Here is a 26,908-nt window from a genome sequence, read left to right on the forward strand (position 1 = left end):
CTGTAGATCTGACTCATTGACATCTTAGTCTATGAATGTCATCTGGCAGAAGAATGACCTGGCATTCCCATTAACTTCATAGCCACAGAAATCTGTGTTGCATTTGTAATGTGCAAAGAGCCTGGCTTTGGCTGGGAAACCATGCTACAAAAGCTTACATCATCATATAATGACCAAGAACCCGTGTTTCTTGGACATGCTTTGTGTGCAGGTTTTTGGGTCTTGTTTATGCCTTTTGATGTACCCCTTTCCATTTGTTTGCTGACATGTCTATGTGTGTTATGAATACTTTGTCTCAATTTGTGTAATCGCCTTTTTATTGTAAAGTGCATTGAGGAAATGTTATATAGATTCACTTTATTTTTTATTATGTTAAGGATTTGTTTTCTGAAAAAAAGACAATTTTATATATATATTGCTACTTTTAAATTTATAGTTGTCTTCCAGTGATATTTGTCTTCATGATGTTTCAAACTATGCTGTTGTTAAAGCAGCATATTATGATGAAAGATGAGAGAAGCGGATTGCTGATAGTTTCTTGAATACCTTTAGATATGAAAACATGCTCTTCCCTAGATTTGACCTTGGAGCTGCAGATTTGTCAGATTTCTAGAAAGAAGTAGGAGAGAATGTAAAGTATTATCAGGAAGTCTTCAATGTGTGAAATCATATGAGAGGAGGAGGTGGATTTGTGTTTTTAATGCCCTGCCAGCAACTAAGGCCATGAGGAGGAGGTGGAGGCAATAACAAGTTGTGGGATAAGCGACACAGCTACCCTTTTCCATGACCAAGGAGTGGACAATATAAGCATTCGAAATCCCTTTTCTAGATATAAAAGTATATTACCAGTCAGAACAACCCAGAAACAGGCTGCCATACAGAATAATCCATATCACATGATAAACTGAGGTTCCTTTATTGTCCATCAAAAACCAAATAAAACTTGTCAATTTGTTTCCTTCTTGGAAACAAAAATAAATGCCTTGACAAAACTACTCTTATTGTCTGCTACCACTATTTACTTGTATTTATTTTGAGAATGAATCAAGAGAACATGGGGTTAAACAGCAGTGCATGGAATATTAGAAATAAATATTTCAAAATAAGATATGATGAAATAATAAAGGAGAATTAGGTCATATGTACCAGTAACATTTATTCCTTCATGGAAAGTGGAAAGAAGAGGTATAAAATCAACCACTATACTCTCATGTACAGTGTTACTATTACCTGGTAAAACATTTTCAACATTAAATACAGGACAGTCTTTAAATAAATATCACAATAAGCAAAGGATCTTCACATGGTAGAGTATGAATAGTCATGCATGCTGCTATTATACACTGAAAGTCACTTTTCAAGAAGTTTGAAAATGCTCTTCTGTGATTTCACTTTTGTAACATGCTCCAAGCACACCTTTTTGGCTGGCGGTTTCTTAACTCCAGAGGATTTTGTTTTTGGAATATCTGCTGCTGGTGTTACCTTAAACATAGAACAACCATCTTTATTAATATCAAAAATATTTGTTTGAAAGTGTTATATAATAATATTGAGGATTTATGAAATGCCTTTCCAAAGATTTGCTCAGAGTGCTTTACATAAACTAAATCATCAACAACCATACACCCATATAACACACTTACTTCTACGACATACACTCTTTCATATACAAAATAAATTACAAACACGTTATGCATGCTCATGGTCAGGACAGGGTCACAGTGAAGTCAATGTACTGAAAAGATTCATCTAAGTTTAGACTTTAAGGTGGTAAGATAATCAGAGTGAGGAAAGCTGACAGGTAATCTGTTCCAAGTTGATGGGGCTTGGTAGGAGAAAGACCTCTGTCCATACATCTTTGAAGCTTGGTGTCAGGAGATTAGCGAAGAAGTCATGCGGGCATATCAATGGGAATGAATACTGAGGTATCAAGAGGTACCGAGGACCAGTGGCAGAGTAAGTCAAAGTAAAAAGTTTGTAGGCTATATGATCCACAACTGACAGCCAGTGAAGAGTGTATGATAGGTGATATATGATGGTATGCAGATGAGGCAAGCAGCGGCATACTGGATCCTTTGATGTCTGTCAAGAAGATACTTGGGAATTCCAGCTAAAAGAGAATTACAATAGTTTATCTTTGAGAGCACATTGAGTTTTAGCTGCATTAGTGGTGAGATAGTGACAAATGGTGCTGATCCTACGAAGTTCAAGGTAAGCATTTCTGCAGACATGAAAAATATGCTGATGAAAAATCAAACTCTGATGGCGAATGACACCCAAGCTGCAGACAGAGGTAGAGAAAGGAATAGATGAGTTGTTTACAGAGACTGAGGGAGAGAAGGATGACTCAGAATTTCTCTGGACAAGTACAGCAGTTAAGTCTTATCGTCATTCAGTTGCAGTCTGGAGCATCCGGGGCTTTATGCCAGTTATGCATTTTTGTGGCCATGTCAGTAGTCAAGAGGGTTCAGTAAGTGAAGCTGAATGATACAGTAGTGTATCATCAGCACAACTCGCATGACATGGCATGACATATCATCAGAAGGTATCACTGACAGTAACAAGTTAAAACCAACAAACTATGAATGCTGAACTTTTTGGAATTTAAGATATGTCATGAGCAGATATCAATATCAGGTTGCTGGGTTTATGCTCACAAGAATGAACTCTCTTTATACCACTTTAATATCTTGGGTAGTGTTCTCTGATAAAAGACAAAGATCAACAGTTACTATGTCATTACCATCCCACATAATGTAAAATACATTACCCTTATCCTTTGTTACAATACTGTATCTATTAAAAGAATCACAATTTTCTGAGTAAACACATTGTTTATATGGAAATGATGCAGTGAAGCTGCTCAATATATCCACAAAAAAAAACCCCAAGCAAACAAAAAACAAATAAACCATGATTTAAACTCACAGGTAATTTGGTAATTTTAATGTTCTACAGACTAACTAATGATTATTCAAATCTTCATGCATTGTCGATGCTAACATGGAAGGCAAAAACATCAGTCAGAAGATCAAGCTGAGAATCTTCAAGTCAAATGTGATCAGCACCCTCCTTTAAGGATCAGAATCATGGAAGACGACCAAAACCATCAGTAACAAGCTTGACGTCTTCCAAAACAGATGCCTCAGGTGCATACTTAACATCTTTTGGCCAAATACCATCACCAACGAAGGCCTCCACCGAAGAAGTGAAACCGAGTCCATCACCACGCAGGTTCAACAAAGGCGTTGGCTATGGATTGGACATGTGCTCCGCCAGCAGACCTCTCCAGAGTTGCCCTAAGATGGACCCCAGATGGCCGAAGAAAACGAGGCCGCCCAAAGGAAACTTGGAGAAGAACAGTGGAAAGGGAGATGAAAGGAAAGGGCTGGACATGGGCCACCTACAGCACGGGTTTCAGCCGATCGACATCGGTGGCGGACTCTGGTCGAGGCTTATGTGCAACCTGATGCACGAAGAGGATTAGATTTATTGGTGATGCTAAACAGTTTAAACAAAGTTGTACAAATTCACCGAAGTAATAATTTCCATCTAAACAATATTACATTAGGTTGGGAAAAATATCCATTATTAATGAATAGGTTTTACCTGATCTGCTGTTGCACCAACATTCACCTTCTTCTCTGGAGAACCCACTTGGAAGACGAAGCTGCGTGATGAGCGAGATGCCGACACATTGAGTGATGTGGGTTTGTTCATCTCTGCAATTCTGGTCAGGTTATCTTTGCTACGTGCCAGGAAAGACCCTCGCTTAGGGACCTAAAATAATAAATTTTAGACAAAAATGATTCTAAAAAATTTTTAATAAAATCATTTAAAGATTGTATGCAGTGACTTGTAACACTTTATGATTTGACAAACCTGCGCAGTCCTTAAAAAACCATTTTTGATGGTAAAAACGGATGGCGAGACTAGGGGCAGAATATTCACTTGAGGTTCCACATAGGTGCCCAGTTCCCCAGGGTCAGTTTGAGGAAAAATAAGAACATTGTAACAGACTGTGATTTTGTTTTTGAACTATTGTTATACCACCAGGTATGCTAGCTGACAGCAGTGAAATAACAAATGAATGTGCTTTAAATCAGTGCTTACTTCAATATAAAAATTCTGCAACTAAAGCTTTGAATAAAAGGACATCATAAAAAAGTAAAACACCAAAAAAGAAAGACAACTGCTCAGCATTCAGTTGAAAATGACATGAACAGCCAACACTTTTTCACAACAAATCAAGTAGACTTCTGATTCTGGCAGACCACCTTTGGCTTAAGAAATTTGCTGGGACTAGTCTTGTCATTCAGGGATTGCAGCTGGCCAAGTTTAGCTTTGAGAAATGGTTTCTCTTCCTGTGGAACAGACGGGTCTGAAGCTGCAAGAAAAAAAAAAAAGCCACAAGAGTAAATGAATTACTTGCTACCTATATCAAGTTGGATGTGCTTTATATGTGCATTTTTTTTTTCTTGTGAAGTCAATGTTTTGTAGGGGCTTTGAGTGCTTGTAAGATGACGCAAATTTCTACTTTTCTTTACGAATTCTTTTTATCATAAAGGCATTGTAAAGACTTGCTATAAAGTTTGATAAAGCAAGCAGATTTCTCAGCCAAGCACATTCTGTATGGAGCTGTAAGTTACTGATGTTATAATTGATCTACACATCTAAAATATTTCTGCTGCTAGTCTTAATAGAATCTCCCTTTTCAAAACTATGCCTCAATGATCTATACTTGGTTTGATCCCAGGTCTTTCATTCAAATCTGTTCATTCACTCTCCCTTTACCTATTATTCTTATAGAAACATAATATAATAACAAAAGGATTATGTAAAATAATGTCAATTTTTAAAATCATATCTGTAAAATATCATACAACAGGGCTCAAAGCATGGATGTGCTATTGGTAAGACCTAGAAAACCATACGCTGAGGTGTATCCACAACTCATGTGTACACAAACTCCAGTAACAGAAATAAGCTGCTCACATTTTCTCTGAAGGAAGAACTTGCCAAACTTGCTAAACTGGCTCTTGTCATCATCCATTTCTTGCTCCTGAGCAAAGAACATATCCCATTATAGTGACAAAGTCATTGATTGTGAAAATAGAGTGCACAATGTGTATACTAGCTTAGCTAAGTAACTTGTCTTCACTGTGTTAAAATTCCTGAGTCTGCCTGTGTTTAGATAATATGCAGGCGAGATTCCACAGGGTTTTGTCTATACCAAAAGGCCTAGTAATTTTCAGCATAGTGACTAATGTTACCTGAAAACCTAGACATTTTTATCTTGAAACGAAGCAAGCTTGCTACAAATTTTTAAATTTTGAGCAGCAAAAAATACCATTTTTAGTGGTAACATTTCTTTCTTCAAGTACTTATCAGATAACATGACTATGTGATCACCCTCTAGAACTTCAAATCCAGCTGTCCAGATTATTCCGGACAAACGACCACAGAACAGCAGCACATGAATTCGGTTCAGTCCATGTCCAATGCCCACCTGTCATGCTAATGAGCACTCAACTCCAGTTTTTTTTACATTTTGAGGTGTTATTTGAAATGAGTTTTTGAAAAAAATCTGGCAAGAGATGCTGCCTTATGTTCTGGCACCATTTAAATTTTGTTGATATGCAGAGTTTGTAAAATGTCAGATTGTCACTAAAACTGGAATCTACTTCCTGGTCAAGAAAGTTACACTCCTGTCTTCTGAATTCTTGGTGGCTTTGTCAATTAGTACTGTAGTACATGTACAAGTAATTCTTTGCTAAAGGTTCTATTTAACCACGATACTGTTGTGCTTGTCTTTTTGAGGTGATACCAGATGACTGAATGCATAGTTAATTAAATACTGGATAATTGAGGTGTCACTGTATTAAAAAATATATATATAGATTTGAAGGAATAATTTATAACTATCTTTCCCCAAAATTAAAATTCAATTTTGAAATTTGAGAAGCTAGAATTCAGTGTCCTTGCACCCAATTTTCATCCACGTATCCAACTCCTCCATACCTGCTGCTCCTCCAGGAATCTCTCTCGTTCATGACGCTCAATTCTCCACTGCTTCTCATCAACATCCTCCAGATTTTCCTCATCAGAGCCATTGGCAAACATGTCTTTCTGTGAACCTTCATCTGTCACATGAGGGAGGAAACCCAAATCAAATACACACACTCACAACAAAACAAACACTGTCCATCAATTAGAACACACTTAAGGAATGTTAAGTGGAGCAAGTTCTGTCACTTAATGGTTAGTGCGCTTGACTTAGCGGCAGGTAACTAGCTCAAGGCCTGTGTGGACCTGTAAATCTCTCCCTACTTCCCAGCATATGGGTACCTAATTATATTTGAAGGTAAGCGGTGACTGAAAAAAGAGTGCTGGGACTCAATCGTCCACAACTTGTTCTCCATAGATGATTAATTTTATTATTCAACCACCTATCTTTCAGGAAAACTGTCAACTTCACCACGTTGGTCACTTAAAAACTTAAGGTCATCTAAAGGAAAATAACTCTGAGTCACAAAAATATAATTTAAAATGTGTATTTCCTATCATGTTAGGTAGAAAGTACTGTTTATACCTTTAGGCAATAGCATGTTTTATTTTGTAAAAAATTCCACAATTAGCTTGTACCCAAAAGAGAATTTCAAAAATGAGTTTCCCAAGAAGGATCACAGTGAAAACTTGGTATGTTTAAAAAAAAATTTGTTGTCACTTTAGTTAAAATCATCCTAAAGTTAATAAACATTGTCCAGAAAAATTGAAATTCCTGATAAATTTGTCCAGTGTGCAGCACGATGCATTACTGGCTGTGACAAGCCAGTGCATTTTAATTGAGACAGAAACTTTCCATTTCTCTTCAAAAAAATTTAAATGTGTGTTTGTGTGTGGGTGCATGTGTTTTAAACTAGAGGATGCAAACATTTTATACAGACCCATGTTCTTCCAGTGAAATCGTCTCTGGCGTCCCATGCCTTCGGCATGGAGATCGCCATCAGCTAAGTACATCTCTTTGTAACGCAACAACTCTCTTGCATCGTCATCTAGCAATTGCTTCCTAAAGATTGGAGAAAAATGTGTCAAAAATCTACACAAAAAATCTCATGCAGGTTGGATAACTTATAAAGAAAGGAAATGTTTATAGGTCACAATGTAACACCATAATATACAAAGAACTTAAGTCAACTACATATAGTGTTTCATTAAAATGACACAAAGTAATGCTATCTGATTAACAACTGAACAAATACAGTACTCCATGATTCAATTATACAAAATTTGTAAAGCCAATACTAACATTCCCAAGGAGCATGCTCTTAGCACCTAAGAATAAGAACGAGACATGGACAGCATACAAGGTACAGGAAAACAAACGAATAACACATGAACTAAGAAAGAATAGACAACAGTACCAATGATGAATAAAAATAAGTAAAGAAAATGCAAAGAAGAACCAAATAACATGAACAATAGTCTATGAAATTAAAATAAATGCAGAAATTATGAAAAATGAGGTCCTTGAGACAGAAGAAAATGGAGGACCAGATTTTTTTGGTTCAAACTGACGACACATTTTACCGTTGAAGATTTAGAATTTAGATCTGTAAATGTTTGTCATTGGAGAAGTCATCAGAAAGAACAAGAATGCTGAGGATAAACTTCCAGACAGATTTTCTGCCTCGAGTCATGAAGATGTTTTGCCACATTCCACATGTTCCATTTGTTAGTCAACATGCACAACAAGAAACTGGACTGAGATGAAAATGGAATGGAAGAAAGGACTGATGGTCAACGGAACAGCTAAAGCTGTAGAAGTCAAATGAAATGTCACGATCAAGAAACACAGTCAAGCACGTCACTAGGATCATGGAAGGTAAAAAAATGAGCTTCATAAGCTAAAATAACTTTAAGAAAAATAACAAAATCCAAAGAAATTCGGAGAACTAGTCCCCTCAAGAAGGTAAGGCGAAGGGACACCCCTCTCCCATGAAACATGACTTCAGACACCCATAAATTGAAGTTTGTGTTGATTTTGCTTGGCCATGCTTACTTATTCCACCATTGTTGCACTCAAATGAAGATTTACATGGCAATTAACTCTCCAGGTGTCAGCAATCAATCAATACACATGTACCATGGAAGACAAAGATGCTCTCTTAAGTGAACTATATGTAATTTTTTAAATGACTTTTTTAACAGTTAGCCACAAGAATCTTAATTTTTAAACACATGACTTATGAACTGAAGTTATTAAAGTGAATTGACTGATGTGTTTGGTAAGCAATAAGACAATGAACAGGGGCTGGTCATGTTGACAATAAACCTTATTGCCCCAGCCATATTAACCTCTTACCTGAGTGGAATGAGCCCAAGATAACCATACTGTTCTATATAAGGCCACACTGCCCTAAAACCAAGTGGTATTGACCCAAGTCCAGGTTAAATGAATGTCTGAACAGTGACACCAATCTGAAGTTAACCCAATGTCTGCATATACATTTAAAATGAATCTTCAAATTAGAAAATAAACTTCATAAAACAATCAGTTAAAAGAAAAAAATTGGGTTTATATGTCATTATGAGATTTGTTGTCTAAATATATAGCGCCATGTGGCCATTTTTTAATGTAAGACTGTAGCTGAACTTGTTCAAATGATGCATGGCTCTGTTGATAACATTTGACGTAAACAACTTCTTGTGTAATCAGCAATTGATTAGTCTTTTGGGTCTGGATCAACTCAACTTTTAGTGTTGGAATGTAGTCCATCTTACATGGAACAATATGGTCACGGCAGCTTTTATTTTACTCGGGTGGGCGGTTAATATGGCTAGAGTGATACAATTTGGAGTCAAAATGATGGGCAATGCCATGAACAAGTAGTCTTCCAAAATACGCTTAATTTATTTTAGTTATTTCTGAAGAAAAAAATGTAATATAAGGGAAATGGCTGGCTTGTTTTAAAATGTAGTTAATTTTTCCAAAATGCAACTTCTGTAAAAAAAAGTTGAAAAATAAAAAGAACACTTTGGTCGTAAGTCACATTGGGAATGTAGATGTAATAGATGACATTTATTTTGCAAAAGACACCCATGAAAATACTTCAGATTGTATCTAAGAGGAACACACAACATGGAATGTTTTAATGAGGTTTTACTGTATTATTATGGGGAAATGACTATAAACAATAAATGAAAGTAAGATTTCAAAATTCAAAATTGTAAACTGAGCAGAACTTAGAACTGACATGTGGACACGCCCAACTTGGTCCCTCAGCTGATCCTCACTCAGTCCAACATCCATGTCCCCCTCCTCTTCTTCCAGATAGTCATCCTCTTCAGCGACATCATCATTCTCATCACTTTCTGCGTCGCTCCCCGATAATTCTGCTTCTTCCTCTATAAACTCTTGTCGAATTTTTCTGAAATGTTAAAACTGAAGGTCAAAGAACGTTCTCTGCATTTAACTTGTAGGAAAAAGTGTAGATAAAAGTATCATGTGTGCAAATATTTTTTTAAAAAGTTGGTTTGAAGATCATTTCATCTCCTTTGCAGTTGTCTTTTAGATTTGAACAAGATGGATTTCAGTATCTGTTTACTTCTACATGCCACAAGTTTTGCACAGCTTATAAGTTTAACAGGAGCTAGTGACAAACACTGCAGAAAGTTGGAAAGACAGGTGTAAGTGTAGCAGACACACATACGCATACACAATAAACTGACCCTTTCTTTGTAAAGCCTTTGAACAGTTTCTTTGTCTCCTCCTGTTCTCCATTTTCTTCAGCTTCAGATAGAATCTCCTAGGCAAAAGAAACCCAAAATATATTGCCATATTGCGGTCTCTATAATGATTAGAAACATGACAGTAGTTGTAGAACTGTGGAAACTGAAGCTCCCTCAGTCTGATTTTAGGTAGATTTCTTCACTGTACATCTCAAAGAGCTAAAAATATTTATGTTGTCATGATATTGCTCAAGAACATTCATTACTAACCAAATACAGTATGGCAATAACAACGATCAACTTTATTTATCCCAGTGGGCAATTTGAACATGGGAAGGTGCTCTAGTTATAAGTAAAAGTTAGAAATAAAAGTAAGAATAAGTTCCTTGGAAGGTGCAGCGTTAAAAAATGTCAAAATGAGAAACATTAGCAATGAAAAAAGAAGGCAAGTGACAAAAATACAATAGGAACAATAAACTTACATCAAGAATAATCATGTGAGTACCTATATCACACACACACACCACTGAGAATTTCATCTGAGGTTGAGCAGCTGGACCGCAATTGCACAAATGATTTCAGGTGTCTATTGCTTTTACATATTGGCATGGAATAACATTTACCTGAGCTTAATAATACAATTTCTCTCGTTAGTACATGTTTAGGTATTGACAAAATGTGTGAAGCTTTCTTTATTATTTGTTGATCACAGAAAGAAGCTAAACCCCTCAGAACAGATGTGGACAATACTGTTTAGACTTTCCTATCATAGACAGAGAGATTGTGAAACCAGCAAACAAATGAAAAAGATAAAAGACTCAATAAACGGCTGGTAGAAATGGCTCAAGATTGCTTGACTAACTGAAAAACTATTGAGCTTACGATTACCGTCAACCTTTGTTGGTTTTTTTTTCACAAATCCAAATCACACGCTTTTAATCTCTATTGCTTTGCAATGTCTTTTGAAAAAAACTAGAAAAGAAACCTGCCTCATTTGAGTCTCTGGAAATTTCATCATCGGACAAAATTTTAAAGGGACCAGTTTTCATCCCATCACTATCATTAGAATTCTCCTCTGCTGTGATATCCATTCTTCTTTTCGTTCCACGTTTCTCACTCTCTTTCTTTGAAGCACTAAAGAAAACAAAATTTTAATATTTAGTACATGCATGAACATAAATGGGGTAAAATTTATAAATGAAGCAGAAGGTACTACTCAAACATTTAAAAAGCTAAGCTATTAATGAAACACATATATCATAAACGTAAAAAAAACAAGGAGACTGGCCCATGATTGCAGATCCTTTTGTGTAAACAAAATTTTAAATTACTGAGTTTATTATATATTAAAAATGTGCAAATATATATTTTTTATCTATAATATATAAGCCTTAGAGCATAATCATTCTCACTCTTGCACATAAGAGGTCAACTCAATGACCAGCTAGAACATGGATCCATCTAATTAACACATTCCCAGCCATCCCAGTGGCTGTAAGTTTTAATGACAAAAGCAACGCTCCAACATCAGGAACTTAATCTATTCTCAGGCATTCTGTAAGGGGACTATTTGCTTAGATTTAAGGAATTAGAATTTATAGATGACCAATTCTGAGTGCTGTAAATGGTAATACAAATGAGGACAGCATACACATGCACAGTTGTGCACTCACTCACACATACATATTCACACATGTGTGCATTCTTGCTCATCTCTCCACACATCCTATAAACAGAGGAATGTGTGTGAAAATAGATAATACTACTATTTAGCTCTAACAATGAATGTTGAAAAACTGCTCAAAGGAACTCACTGACCTGCAGCTGGAAATGAATTCTCCTGAGCAAAGGTCTAGCAATGCAGCCATGCCATCCTGGCTAGCCTGGCTTTGTGATGGGCACTCCAAACCTTCACTCTTTTGGGGTGCAGATTGTGACAAGACATCAGGAAGTTTTGTATCCTGAAAGGTTCTACTGAGCACATTGCCAAAAGGTAACTTGCCAGATTGCATTCCTTCCTGACTATTGCCTGAGGGGAAAAAAAAGTAATTTCTGTGCATGCAGCAGGAAGTGCAAATGGGTTGAAGAAAATATAATGAGTAATAAAATATATGAGCAAAAAACATACTTTATGGGAATAGAAAATGTACAGAACACACTCACATCCACAGATATAGTAATTTCTATATTAAAGTAAAACTTTTCATGGACATGCATTCAAACACCTATACACAAGTAAGTATAATTACTTTTTAAAAATAGATTTTTCTTTTTCCACTTTTGATATGTCTATGAAATACATTAAAAAAGATCTCATGCCTTCCCGAACAAGTGTGGCAAAAGTTATACGACCAAGAACAACATATTGTTCAATTTCTCACCCATAAATTTTCCTGAGCAGAGGCCCATTAGTTCATCCATATTCTCTTCTTCTGGCTGGATGCTGTTTTGGACAAGATGTTTGAGTGAAGGCTGAGTGGACAGGGTGGCCACTTTAAGGTAGCTGTAAGAGTAACATGGTTATATTTATAAAAATAAGATAATGAGGACTGAACCATGGACAGTCAAGTACACAGCAATCAAGCAATGGAGTTTATAACCTAAGACACAAGGTAAATATGCTTGTGAGGTAAATGACTGAACTAGTACCAGATGTAACTGCTAACTGCATTAAAATGGTGGAAATAAACAGGTGCTTTTGCCATAACAGTGATAGTCTTTTTTCCTGGAAAATATTATACAGGATATCAGTTCTACCATAACAGGTGCCATGAAGCAGAATCAAAAGGCGATAATAAATAGTAAAAGGTGGACAAACAGGTCCCTTTCACATAAAACCAGTTGTTGGGGAAGGACAAGAATAAATGCGGATGACAACGCCTACCACTCGCCACTTACAAGACAACCCGACAGAAATACCCTCCCAGCCTTCCCTGTGTCTGCACGAAGGGCTGATGAAAAGACTGGTGAACTCACATGGCAGCATTTTATAGTGGTCAAGGGTGGAAGCACCTGTGTTCAGGGGGTGGGCTCTGATGGCCAGGGCTGCTAACCCCCACTGACTAGGGGCAATAATTCGTTTAGTTAAGGAGCAGTTGTAGCCTTAAGCTTCTAATAGTTGGGTTGTCCGGTAAAGTTACAGAAAATATGCTTAGTGTCTGGTATCATTTAGAATTCAAACAACTGCAATGGTTATCAGTTCTGTTAATAAAAAAGTAGCAATAGAGGCACATTTAGAAACAAGTACGGTCCTTGTTGCATATTATTCCATTAACCATTTCTGTCCTAAAATTTTGGTAATGCAGAACTCCCTCAATAAATTAAACTATTCATAATCGTAATAAATTACGTGTTGTTTTTTTTCATTTCTTGTATAAATACCATAATGCACAAATAGACCTTTGCAGCTGTTTTTCTTGCACTAAAACTGTTGATTTAAGTGCTACTTTTGCAAGCTGAAAATGGATGCATGAAGGTAGTCACATTGCTCCTGTTTATTGGTAGCTCAATGACATCTATTAAAAAAAATAAACAAACTTACCCATCAGCATCTAGTATCTCTGACTCATCTAAAAATGACTGGTGGTTCTGGCTGGTTAAAGAATTGTTATAGTCTGACTCTGAGCCTCCATACAGATCTTGAGAGTCCTCTATTGGTAATGTTAAACTTGAACGCTGTTCAATGTAAGAGTTTATAATTAAAAAAAAACTACAAAAGATGTTCCTTACAACTAAATGTTATCATCTAAAATTGGTTAAGAAAGAGTACAACACCCATCTAGATTTCATATGCAATATCTTTCAGAATGTGCATGCTTGCTTGCATGTGCATACGCACACATATACATAAACTGCAATTTTTTGTAAAAGTGTGATGTATGTATTTAATACGAATATTGTTGCCACCCAAAGTGTTTATAACGAAAATTTACTAGATAATACTAGTAACTAGCAAATGGGAAACTCAGTCAAATCCTTTAAAAAATTTGTCAAAACATCAACAAAATTTTGCTGTCATATTTTATCCCTACAAAGACTGCCCAAACAATCATTACCTTGGGTTGGGTATCTTGCAGATGTCGTGACCAAGGTGTAAGCCCATCTGAGCTGAATGACAGATCTGCCAAGCTCTTACCTTCATTTCCTTCTACACAAACAATGTGATACAATAATGTGATGTGGACACATTTCAAAGTTCTTACTTCCCCCTTTAATTTTTTTTTCCTCATTTCTCTTCAATCATTTATTATAAAGAGAGCTTAATACTACTAAGGTGTTGCGGCCCTATGCTCCTCGAGAAGTAACAAGGACTAAACTAAACTCATACTACTAAGGACCAAAGTAAACAATATGTGGCTTATTTTGCAAGAGAAGATAATGACTATAAACTACAAAATGTACCTTCCATACACTTTGTTCCACATAAAAACTCAATTCTGTATAGTTTCATTGTAACCATTGTCTTTTTTGTTCTCTGTAACTCAAATGAAAATACTGGGGAATATGAAAGATGAAATCAATAGTCTACAAACCATTCCCTCTCAAAAAAGTGTAACAAACCTTCAGCACCAGTTTCGAGTTCTTCCTTTGCTGTCTCTTTGCTGTCTTCATCATCGCTGATGACCAGTTTCCGAGCTTTAGTGTAAGGTTTCTTAAAAGTAACTGCCATGCACATTCATCAAATACACACGCACGCAGGCACACACACACAAAATTTTTGTTGTCATCTTCAATTTTTGATGCCATCAGTGATGAAACCTTAGTACTAAGTACATGCACAGAGAAAGAGATGGTAAAATATACTGGGCAGGATACAAGAAAAATATCTGACAAGTAAACCCCCAAGAATCCTCTTTGTGATTACAGAAAGATGGTATATAAATTACACCATCTTTATTATCTTAACAAACTTTGCTGTTCACATCTCAGTTTAAGCTTACAATGTAATGGGACAGCATATTTTCTCAATCATTGTCCACAGTGGTCTGAAGTGTAGATCTGATAAATCAATAGGTGCTAGTTAAATATTTAAAGTAAAATGGTTATAAAATGAGCTGTTTTATACAGCCATCCAGCCAATGGATAGCCAAATGCTGTACTTGTACATCTGATCATGGTGTACAGTTCTTGTTTTCAGATAAAAGTTCACATCTTAAAGAATTCTTGCACTCTACCCTTGTTTCTTTACCTTCCTCTTCATCTGATGATTCTAGATGTAACTGTAAATTTGATTTTTCCTCAATAGATATGTCGTTTTCATCTTCTTCATTATCACAACCATCTTCAGAATCCTCATCAGCCTCATCATCAATAAAAATATTCTGTAAATACAAATATAATTCAACATAACAGTATTATATTTTTTCAATTCCACACACTTTTTGTGTGGAGTTGGGGAGTAGTAAAATGAGAAAAAGAAAATTATCACCATAATCATATATTGATAATGAAAAGACACCACAGCTCTACACTCTCAGGTGAATCTGTACTAATGTGGGCTTGAGCTGCAATACCTAAATACTGTTTGCACATTGTTACGTATTACTCTAGCATTTGAGGTTGGATTTATTTGTCTCCTGTTGATTTTCTATTCTTTGGAATAAATTTCATTATCTTAATTTTATTTTCCTGTTGCTCTTTACCCAGATATAAGAAAGCTCTTGTATACTACCATGATTTTAAGATTTTACTTGTATATTTATAGTTCTTATAACACACACAAATATGCGCGTGCACACACACACATGCAAGGTCTTTTGCTTACTCCTTTTTTTGAAGAGTCTTCATCATCTTTATCTGAAGCAGCACTGTCATCATCATCATCATCATTCCCTTCATCTTCTGTGAAATCAGTGTCTGACTCCTCTGTCATTTCTGCTTCTTCCTCATTTTCCTGCTCAAAAGTACCTTCAATGTCTGCATCATAATCTTCTTCATTCTCCATTTTATAGAGTTGAAGGCGACGAGTATAAGCTTCTACACGGCGTTTTTGTATTCCAAGTTGTAATTTTTGCTTTAAGGCCTCAAGACCTCCGCCTAGGAAATAACATTGATCATTTACATTGTTGACAAGCAGGACCATGAGTTGATATTATGCTGTACCATGAATATAAGAAAGTGCTAGAGTCACCAAGGAAGAAAGTTAAATTCACTATTCTTTTTTTTAACAAAAAAAAGCTGTATGCTCTGTTAACTCGACAGCAACTAGGAACATTAATTCCATTTGACAAGGGTTTGCCTTTTAAGGCTATAAGAATTAATAAAATAACCTACCTAATAATATACAGCCTAAATCTTTGCAATATCCATGAAACCACTATGAAAATAGTGGCACAAAGAATTCTTTCACATGGGCCAGAAGTTCTTGAGTTGTGCAATAGTATAGGCACAATGTGTAGATTAAGTGCTGGGTTTGCCATTAACACAACCTGTAGATGTTGGGTAGACAGGACAATAGGACAGTAAAGCCTAGAGCAGCCTTAGTGACATTGTCAGCAATAGCAAGCTAATACTGTTGTATATCATCGACATATAACTAAAAGAAGCAGAGATGATGCCACTACCACAGTGTTTTCCTGTGTCAGTACTAACCTGAAGAGCTGAGAACTTCTGACTGTGAGACCATGTCTGGGCTATATGTCACAGTCTTCAGTGTTAGTTCCTCACGTGCTCCCTGCTCTTCTCTATCTTTTTCCACAATACTACACAAAAATAAATAGTAACTAATAGATGGGTGCCACAATACTACACACAAATAAACAGTTGCTGATACATGGGTGCCATATCCCAGAGGATTTGGAGGCTGTCAAGGAGTTGCATCATTTCCCACAAAACCAGTGAATACACATTATATACTTATAAGTATAAATGAACCCTCAATGCTCAATTGCTACACTTTTCATTTTGATTACTTCTCCCAATGAACAAACTACACAACTTCGAGACCTCTCAAATCATCAGATAATTCTAGCCCATTATTCTAATGTGGCATACATTCTAGCCTGTGAAATTAAATGCATACAGATCTTCATTAAGGGTCAAAGCAAACATACCTTATCTCTACATTCTGAGATGCTACAACTGATTTTCTGGTGTTTTGCTGAAGCAGTCTGTCCATCAGTTTCTTAACACCAGCTGGAACAGGTTTTGAAGCACTTTCTCCTTGCTGAGTTGAAATGCTATCCAAAATGATGAACTCACCATTTCCTCTGCTTAGTTTGGGCACAGTATCTTTGCTTTTCAATTCTTTTACTGCTTTTAGTGAATTCTTTGCTTGCATTTTAGCACTCTTCTCTGTAGAAACTAATGTGTCACTGGTAACAGTACCATCTCGGTGTACGATATGACATTCATTATCAACTTCACTTCTATATTTTTCATTCGCATGTCTCAAAAAAGGAGATAAATCTCCACTTGGTAAATGTCTTTCATCCAGCTGAGAAATGTCTGCCATACAGCTTGAATCTCTGGAGTCAAATTGGACAGCACTTGTAGCTTCAGCATCTGATGTTATGTTACCTTTACAACACACTGCAGATTCTAGGCCTTCAGTCATTTTATATAAACATGCACTGTGGTCAACATTTACAGATGCAGCATCTAGTGATACCACTAACTCGTCACCCACAGCAGACCAACTATTTTCAGATTTTTTAGTCACACAGTCAGTAGACACCACATTCTGACCATTGTCCACACAGTCCTCTCCTTCCTCTGCTGTTTTATTACAGGTGACTTCTATAGAGTCTTGAGGTTTTCCCTCAAACAGACTATTGAATGAACCATCTTCTGACAATAAAGATTCTTCCTTTCCAAATAAAATGTTTGGCTTTTTCTTGGAAGATTGATAATGACCCTCTTCAATTAGCAATTGACTAGTTTTCTGCTCTTCTTGAGAGTTCTGTTGAAGCAAGTCCATCCTCTCAATATCTGATGTCATCTCTTGATTTTGGGAGTTGTCACTGGAATTGACTCCAGAATGAGATGATCTCCCTTTTTTCTTTAACAGGGGTAGTGTAAAATGTGTTAATTCAGCAAATTTTTCTTGTATAATAGCAGCTTTTCTGAAATGAAAATTGCTCCAGTTATGTCGCTATCATGTCTCTCTTACATACACTATAATAAAATCATGAGCGTACACATCTATGCATGCAAAGAGTCTGACAAGAAACTGTTTAAAAACACTAAAATAGCTTTGGGTGAAGAGAAAACTTCAAAGACAACTAAAACAGCAATCACCAAAAAAACCTCTAAATATAAAGAAATTATAGAAATTAAAAATTACACTGCTTACTCTATATCACGAGAAAACTTGATAGTCTGATAGATCTCTTTTTTCTTATGAGCTCGGAGCATGAAGTCCTTCAGTGACTTGGGTTCTGGTTTGTGGTAAGGTAGTGATACATGTGACTCTGCAAATTAGGCGTTAATCTTATTAATGTAAACATTTCTCATAAAATTAAACACCAAACAGATAAACAACATACAAGAAAGTAGCAAGTGTATGGCTATATCACATCATCTCAGCAATTAATACACAAAATTGACATATATTTATCTAAACATTGCTTCATTAAAAAAGAAAAAGTGCACAAAAGAAACATTTGTAATACATTTTTATCTTTAGCCATTGTGGCATACACTGACATGCTTCTTTTGTAGTTCAAAAGACTTAAAATTTGAGTCACCTCTGATGAGTCTCTGTGTTTCACTGTGCAGATCAAGTAAATCATTTTTAAGGTGGTTTGCAACGTCTCGGCTTATTTTCTCTCTCTCTCTTCGCTGCTCCCTGGAGATAATAAAATGAATACGCAATATGCACATTATGTAATATAATATAAATGTCTATCGTACCATATCTTTTGTTGACAGAACTAAATAGGGATATAATACATATAGCATCCATGTCTCATCCATAGTGAAACAAAATGACAATTAATAGAAAGTAAATTCTTGCATGAAATATCAAAATAATGTTAGGTTAATAATTTATGCTCTATATTACATCAGTAAAAAGGTCTTCCATGTATATTGAAAACTGTTTTTCATATCAAGCGAACAGTACATCCTTATCACCTAGTGAGTAGAAAGTTTTGCTTTTGATATTCAATCTTAAAATGTTAAGCAAGTCCATCTTTGAATGGAAAAAGTGCACAAAAATAAATGCCTGAAGCATGAAAAAGTAACATGACAAAAACTCTGTTAACCTTCATCTTTTGCAGTTTCTTTAAAAGTTTTGGGTCAACAGAATCTTCGTTGAAACCATCATCTTCATTCTGACTGCTGTTATTCACGGACCCTTCTGATTCTCTATCTGAACCTGTCAAACATGGAAGAAAACATTATGAATGCAGATTTACAATGCTCTCATGCATAACTTAGACCATTGTACAACAAGTATTACTTAACAAGAACAAGAAAAACAACTATTTTTACTTCAAAATCTTTGGTAGGGTACATAAAATATTTCATCTAAATGTTTTCAATATGACACACTTGAAATCTGCCAGTTGTGTCAATAACTCTTTATTGTTTATAATGAGCAGATCACGATACTTTAAAATGTTTGTCCTTTTACCAAAATAGTGAGGAATATGAGTATCTCTAACACTAGCAGAATGTTTACTATATGATGAAATTCATCTCCTATTTCAAATGCATGACATAGATAGCACAATCTCTTATCAAGTGATATTCTTGCAATTCTTTCAGTCTGAATGGGCATTTTATGACTCAAGATTCTAAAATGATTTATTATAAATAACAGCTGAGCTGGAAAACAAGATAGACATTGCTCAGGGTTAAAAACCTTGAAATAACAGTAATTCCAATAAATATCAGATGTTTTAATGTCAAAATACCAGAATACCAGAAAGTCCAAATTTATTTGGGAGTGATTTGACCGTAACGATATAATGTAATTTATATTCTGTTTCATGTATAGATCTAGTAGAAAGCAATACATTACACATGAAAATGAAAATTTGTTAAAATTATCCAGCTTCATTATTTTAAACCAATTAAGCAAGTACTGTTTGCTTGGAACTGTCTATATATCAGTGGTGCCCAAGCTTTTCTCGCCCGAGGGCCGCATTCAACATATATAAAATCTCGTGGGCCAGAACATGGCGGATTTGCCAGAATAATGACGTTAAAAATGAGATTATGCAGCGATATACCAAAGCGTAAGATTATGCTAGAAAGAAAGAATAAGCCAAAAGTATTTTCTACCCTCACCATTTGACATCATTTTATTAATGTGACGTCTGCAGTTTGTTTTACAGAAACCAGTTTTGGACTGTTCAGATCAAATTGCGTCACAAGGATCTGCAGGACAGAATGCAGGTGATAGTCCTTAAGTTAAGAGAGAGATCCAGGTTTTGCTCTTTTTAGCACTGAAAATGTTTTTTCACACACTTAAGTATTTGCAAAAGTTGTCATTATTCTTTCTCCTTGTTTTGACAAATTTGGAAATGTTTCTGGTGATAGTTCCGCGTAAAAGTCTGGTAACGCTTTTTCTTGAAAAAGATCCTGCAGTGATGTCCAGCATTGTAGCTCAAACAGTTCCAGCTGCAAATCACTTGGCGCTGTGGAAACGTCAACTGAAATGGATTTTCAAACAATGAATCTTTTATGTGGTGGAAATCTGCAAACTATTCTTCAAAATTTTTACTCAGCAGCTTGAGAAGTTGAACCATTTTTCCTTTTGGGAAATGAACACTAATCTGTTCCTGACGTAGTGCAGCACACGTTGGAAAATGCACCAACTATTCTCTTTCAGTATGTTGTATGAACAGTTTCAACTTAGCTTGAAATGCACTTATGTCCGCATACACATGACAGACAAGCTTGTTCTTGCCTTGTAGATTGAGATTAAATTCATTTAAATATGCCGTCAGATCACACAAGATTGCTAAATCCCACAGCCATAAAGGATTGCTAAGCTCGGGAAGCTGTTTTGATTTTTTAGGCATGAAGATATCAATCTCATGCCTCAAGTCAAAAAACCATTTCAACACTTTGCCTTGACTCCGCCAGCAGACTTCACTGTGATAAACAACAGCACTGTGTTTCAGATTCCATTTTGCTGAGGAATTCTTTGAAAGTTCTGTAATTCAGTGCATGCGATCTTATGAAGTTTACAGATTTAACAACAACCATCATAATATGTTCCAAGTTAAACTGCTTCCCACATAGATTCCGCAGGTGAATTATGCAGTGGAGATCCAGCGGTGGAGAACCCTTTGATTCTATCACTTTCTGGCATATTCTGGCTACAAAACCATTGTGCCATCCAACCATACATGGTGCACCATCTGTAGTCCCTCCCGTCAACTTATTCCAGTGCAGACCAACTTCATCAATAACTTCCGATATTTCTCTAAACAAGTTTTCACTAGTGATTGTTCCATTTATGCTTTTCATCGCCACCAGTTCTTCAGTTATTTCAAGCGTAGTGTTTATACCCTGAACGAACAGTAATAATTGTGCAGTGTCACTTACGTCCGTAGACTCATCTACAGCTATCGAAAACATATTAAACTGACCTGCTTTGGACTTAGCTGCAACATAAGATCACGTCCCAAATCTTCCACTCATCCTGTGATTGTCATTTGTGACAAGCTGACGGCTCTAATTGCAATCTTTTTTTACAGGCATATTTCTTCCACTACAGCCAGAATGCACTTTTACACACATTCACCTTCAGAAAATGGTTTGGCTTCCTTACTTAATATATGAGCCACCCAGAAACTTGTTCAAACAGCTGCTTCGTTGATATTTCTTCTTTTGTTTAACAGCTTTGTTAACCCACTGAATTCTTCACGCAATTTGGTAATTTTCTGTTTGTGACACAAACCAACATACCAACACATAAGCTTGTGTTTGATTTCGTAATGTCGCTTAATATTGTGCTCCTTAAACCAGCAAGTCTCCTTACAAATGGAGCACAAGGAATTTTCCTCATGATGCAAACAAAAACAAAAACAAAAACAAAAAAAAAAAAAAAATAATCGAGTGCCAAAGACAAACTGACCAACAACAATGGCATTAGCGCCAGAGATAAGATCTCAAGAAAAGTTTACCTGGAACGGGCCTCCCTCATAGACTTGCTGCTTACAGTTGTTATGGTGCTCAGAGACAGTGATCTCTGCTAGCATATTGAGAAAAGCCCCCAACTAAACTTCTATGTCTTACCTCCCATCTCTGGGCCTTGATCACCTTCATCAATCAAGGGGACCTGTCAAGTCGTAAAAATGGATAGAAAGGCTTCCCTTTACAGTCCGATGCCCACCTATAATTATCTACCTGACCTTGGCCCTCTTGTTCTGGCCTTAAAACAGGGTGGTTCATGACAGAGAAGTTAGGAGTACAAGAGGTGCTGACAGATGTCAGTCTGGTTGTCGGCAATGCCTGTGTGATCTCCACCCTGCCTACCCTGTTGGTAGGGAAGACTGACCGCATGTAAAAGTCTGCATCACTGGTGCTGCTACCTTCCCTCAAGGGGCAAAACCATTTTAAAAAAATGTCCACAAGAAATTCCGCCCTTAGACCTTCGCGGGCTGGGTGCCGTAAGTTGGGCACCACTGCCATATATCCCTTTTTGTGGGGGTGGCTTCTTTTAACAGAAAAATTATTTTCAGGAATTGCAATTGCAGCCTACTAGCCAGCTTAGATATAGAAGGGCACTACATTTCACAATCATGGAAAGTAATAGGGCCAACCCTTCAAACAAATAATTCAAGTTGCAGGTCATGTGGTAGCATTAATTTGTGACAGCTTTTCACAAGTGCAAACATAGCAGCTTTGTCATATAGTTTCTTTGAATTTATCATTGTAATTAAAATAAATACCTAAGTATTGAATGCCAAGTTTAACTTACCTGCCAAATCTGGTCTGTCTTCTTCACTGTCTTCTGCATCAAACAGATCTTTGTCAAATATAATGGGAGCCTGGCTCTGACTAGGTTTATGTTCACAAGCTCCTGGCAATTCTGCAAAGGAGAAACGTTTATCTTTGATGGACATTTTTTCAGTTTCAATCATTTAACTATTTAAGAAAAATACCATAGTAACAAGTTTTCACAAAAGAAGCAAGTGAACAGCAAGCTTTATAGAATTGTACAAAGAAAAGTTTACCATTCCCTTAACACACTTTCAAAATTTCTGCCACAAAACCAACTTTTCCTAGTTATTTTTTCACATTAAAATAATAACAAATGCTGTTGAACAAGAAATAATTTTTAATTTAATTACAAGCTTATGATACACATCTGCTCATGAATGCTTTGAGGTGATAAATTTTAAGAGTACATTTGTCAAAGTAATAACATTTTAAAAATAATTATATGCATTTGCAAAATTTTTTAAAATACCATCCTGGAGTTCCACGTTATCAGGGTGCTCTTTGGCATGAAAATTTCTTTCCTTCTCTGAGTAAACGCTCTTGTCACCCTCCATCTGAAAATAAAGCAGTATAATGAATCACCCTCCATCTGAAAATAAAGCAGTGTAATGAATCACCCTCCATCTGAAAATAAAGCAGTATAATGAATGTTGTGGAAAAGAACAGTAGAGAGCAAGGCAAAGGATGTTGGAACAACTGAAGGATGCTGCTCAAAACCAGGTCCGCTAGTGAGGTGTTGTTGCAGCCTATGCTCCTCGAGAGTAACGAGGAATAAAATAAACAATGATAAATGGTGTAGTAGAAACATATACTGTACTGATGCTAAATGAAATAAGTTGTGGAATTTGATTGGATCAGTTTAAAACTGTAAGAGCTTTATATCACTCTCACATTTGAGGGGACATACCTAGCTGTTGGTGTACGACAATAAGTCAGTAATAAGATGCACTGCCAATAAAAAACAAAAAAACAAAAATATGTTCACCAGTCACTATGACTACTGTAGGTTGATTCAAATAATGCCAGTGGTTGATTTGACTGTATTGATGATGCACTTGATGAGCAGATGCAAAATACAATATGGCATACAAAGGTACCTTGAGGCAGTTATTTATTTTTTTTAGGAGATGAAAATGATAATTGCGTGCACCTTTGGTAGTTGCTATTATTTTTTCTTTAAAGATTGGTAATCCTTAATCATTTATTGATTGACCTGGGCATGATGATCTTTCTCTCCTTCCCTGTGTGTGTGAGAGAGATTTAATGTCAGTCTTGATCTCAGTTTGATGATGATTAACTTGACATTGCTAGTTGAATTGTCTCAAGCCATCTCTTGATGTTGATGAATCAACTTTTGACTATGGTCAATTTACCTGGTCTCACTAAAAATAAATTTTAAGAGTTCTCAGGGGAAGAGGAGAACTGGAGACCAAAGCAGACTTGGAAAAAAACAGTAGAAACCGAGGCAAAGGAACCACATTAGCCCAACTGAAGGGTGCTGCCAAAAACCGGATCCACTGGCGAGTTGTTGCAGCCCTATGCTCCTCGAGGAGTAACAAGGACTAAACTAAAATAATTGTTAGCCATGTTTATCAATAATTTACCAGATACTTTATTCAGTTCTTATAAGTTGTTAGTTGATTATACAAAAAAGTATTATATAGAAAAATAATTCAAAGAGACATTGACAGATTATTAGAGTGGTTTGAAAAGTGAAAACATTCACTTATTCAGATAGAGAGCCATTTCTTAAATGTGTGTTCACATTAGCAGTAGGCCAATGCATTCTGGTGTCTTCCTAAAACGGCAGGCAATTGATATTAGTGGAAAGCATACAAAGATGTGCTACTAAATTATTAGTGGAATGTAGAACGACGTCTTATGGATTGAAGTACTTAAGACTCCACTCTCTGATGGGAGGGAGACTGGGAGAAACCTTATTCAAATGTTTAGGATAGGTCATGGATTTGATGGCACTAATATGCATGTACTTTTCTCTTCACAAGCTAACATTACTAGAAATGTAGAAATAAAAGATTTTATAAAACATTCTATTATTACTTAATCATATTTTGTTTTCAAGAGTTGTTAAGTGGTGGTACTCACTTCAATCTAATATAAAATATGTAACAAATCTAAACAGCTTTAATAACTCTTTAGGTAACTTTCCAACACTTATAAATGTCTTATACAGTCTTTATAAATAATAACGTACGCATGTAAAAATGTGATCCAGACTAGATTAAACTGACTAATTAAGAGGGGACATTAAACAGGCCGCGAAACAAAAACAGCTGCTAATTTATAACCAGTCCCTACTTTTATTCGCTACTTAGAAAACGACGGACACTTCCCTAACTAAAGCATTAAGGTTCAGCCCCAAATCTGAATGTGTGTGTATGTGAATATTATGATTTCTTTAATAAACTCGATTGTTAAACTGTCTTAAGTCAGTGTCACGATCACCGAAAGGGAAACAAAATTTTGTTATGATACTTTCAGTGTTATGTGATTTTCGAAAAGCTGCAAATTTATGGAAAAACCTTACTGGCACGATTCAATAACAAACTGTTTTAGATTCTGTGTCTTTCAACTATGAAATTTTTACCTCATCTTCAAGCTTTTCTTCTGTAGAATCTGTCATTTTAGATATTCCTCGCACCTTGAAACAATCAACATAATCCTGTTTGGCTTTCCCGCTCCGGAAGTTGCGTGTCAAGGGAGGCGCCATTGCATAGCGACGCAGACTCGTTCATTATGGACACGTCCGTGGTTCATTATTTTCATTGCTTCAGAACTGTTCCGTCTAATAATTATAACAAGTCTGTCCCTGTAAAAGCTTAAATTTCAAGTTTAAAAGCCTGAGTTCTGCTTGTAAGCTTTTGTGGGTTCCATTTGGATTTTCTTGCCGCTCTGTCACGAACTTAGATCCCCTATCTACGTCCATGGTCAGACTGATCGAGTTATGTTTGTAAGTCAGGTTTATAACACATTCTCTCTGTCAGTTCTCTTTCCAAACTAGTGTGTGTAGGAAAACGCTCGGCTTTTGGGGAGAGAGGGTTTGGTGGTTGGCACACTCCATGTTGACAGTAAATATTCGCACAATTCTTGCCTCCTCGATCAGTGCTTATATATATATCGACAGAAGTCATTGAAAGAAGAATCCGTCCTCGAAACACAATATTTCAATAACCAGGCGGATACGCTAGAATACTACATTAGTATGATTAAACTTGTAATATTCAGGAAGTTTCTCGATCGAGTATTGTTTACTATATAAAACGTTCAGGGAGTGATTTTGTCCATGTATATTCACAAGCGAACACGATCGATATTTATATTCACATCAATAATGCTCATCTATATTAAATTGTTGTCATTTTTGTGTACATTCTCTTTTCGTGATTTGTATATTCGAAGGAGAACACAGATAGAATCATTGTTATCATCATTCTGTCATCAACTGCTTGTGCAATAAAGCATCTTAAAGATAATTGATTGTAACTGCAATATATGTTTATTACAAGGCTAGATTACTGGAAAAATAAAGTATATATGGTAATCACATACACTGTAAAAAGTTTCGATGGTGAAGATGAATGTTCACAATTACAAAGTTTGGTTCATTAGTAAGAAATGCAGTCGTGCGGACAGTAATGCTCTTACATAAATACAAGACTCACTATAACTAGTCGATTTCGCTGCCTCATGCAGGGGACCATATACATATCTATGATGAGCGCTCGCATAACTGCATATATACGTGCATATAATGTATACTATCAAATATATTTTAACTGACCAAACTATAGGTAAATTTTACCGTAATTAAGAATTCCGCATAATAAACGTGCATGCTATAACAGTAACGACTTATACGTATATATACCTTCATACAGATCATATACGTGCGTCCAAGTGTACGTCTAATGACAAATCATCACTGGTTCAGTGGCGCTAGCGGGTGCGTGGGCTGCGCTGCACCAGGGCGTGACCTTAAAAAGAGCTAAACTGCACGACGAACACCGAAACTATTACTCGCACTTTCTTGTCATTGCGTTTAATATCTTTGTGTATAAACTGTCACAGACTGAATATATCTATGTGTGCCTTGTCCAATTCTTTCGCTTGAAATCTTTCAAGATTTTTCAGAAACTCCTATATAGTGACAGTTTTATGTCAGTTATATGCAAGGTCATAACGGCTGTCGTTTCGATGGTCTCACCGGTGATCATCTTTGCAGCTTGTTCAGACCATGTATGATAAAAAAGAT

General features: G+C 36.1%; 1 protein-coding gene across 1 annotated transcript; it reads right to left on the minus strand.

Annotated features, from left to right (window-relative positions):
* Positions 1-900: 900 nt before the first annotated feature.
* On the minus strand, positions 901-25,945 carry LOC112569853 (claspin-like). Its single transcript, XM_025247882.1, has 24 exons — positions 25,244-25,945; positions 23,105-23,189; positions 22,613-22,723; positions 18,939-19,051; positions 18,420-18,520; positions 18,026-18,143; positions 16,785-17,795; positions 16,324-16,433; positions 15,497-15,768; positions 14,921-15,053; positions 14,293-14,394; positions 13,788-13,879; positions 13,274-13,407; positions 12,114-12,235; positions 11,551-11,761; positions 10,722-10,866; positions 9,733-9,809; positions 9,258-9,431; positions 6,948-7,069; positions 6,022-6,143; positions 4,996-5,062; positions 4,278-4,387; positions 3,610-3,780; positions 901-1,482 (listed from the first exon to the last, which is right to left on the minus strand). Exons 6-24 carry the CDS (start codon positions 18,085-18,087, stop codon positions 1,351-1,353), a joined length of 3,369 nt encoding a protein of 1,122 aa, XP_025103667.1. The 5' UTR covers positions 18,088-18,143; positions 18,420-18,520; positions 18,939-19,051; positions 22,613-22,723; positions 23,105-23,189; positions 25,244-25,945; the 3' UTR covers positions 901-1,350.
* Between the last annotated feature and the right edge of the window lie 963 nt (positions 25,946-26,908).

This window comes from Pomacea canaliculata, linkage group LG8 (genome assembly GCF_003073045.1).
Source record: "Pomacea canaliculata isolate SZHN2017 linkage group LG8, ASM307304v1, whole genome shotgun sequence".
NCBI classification, from domain to species: domain Eukaryota; kingdom Metazoa; phylum Mollusca; class Gastropoda; order Architaenioglossa; family Ampullariidae; genus Pomacea; species Pomacea canaliculata.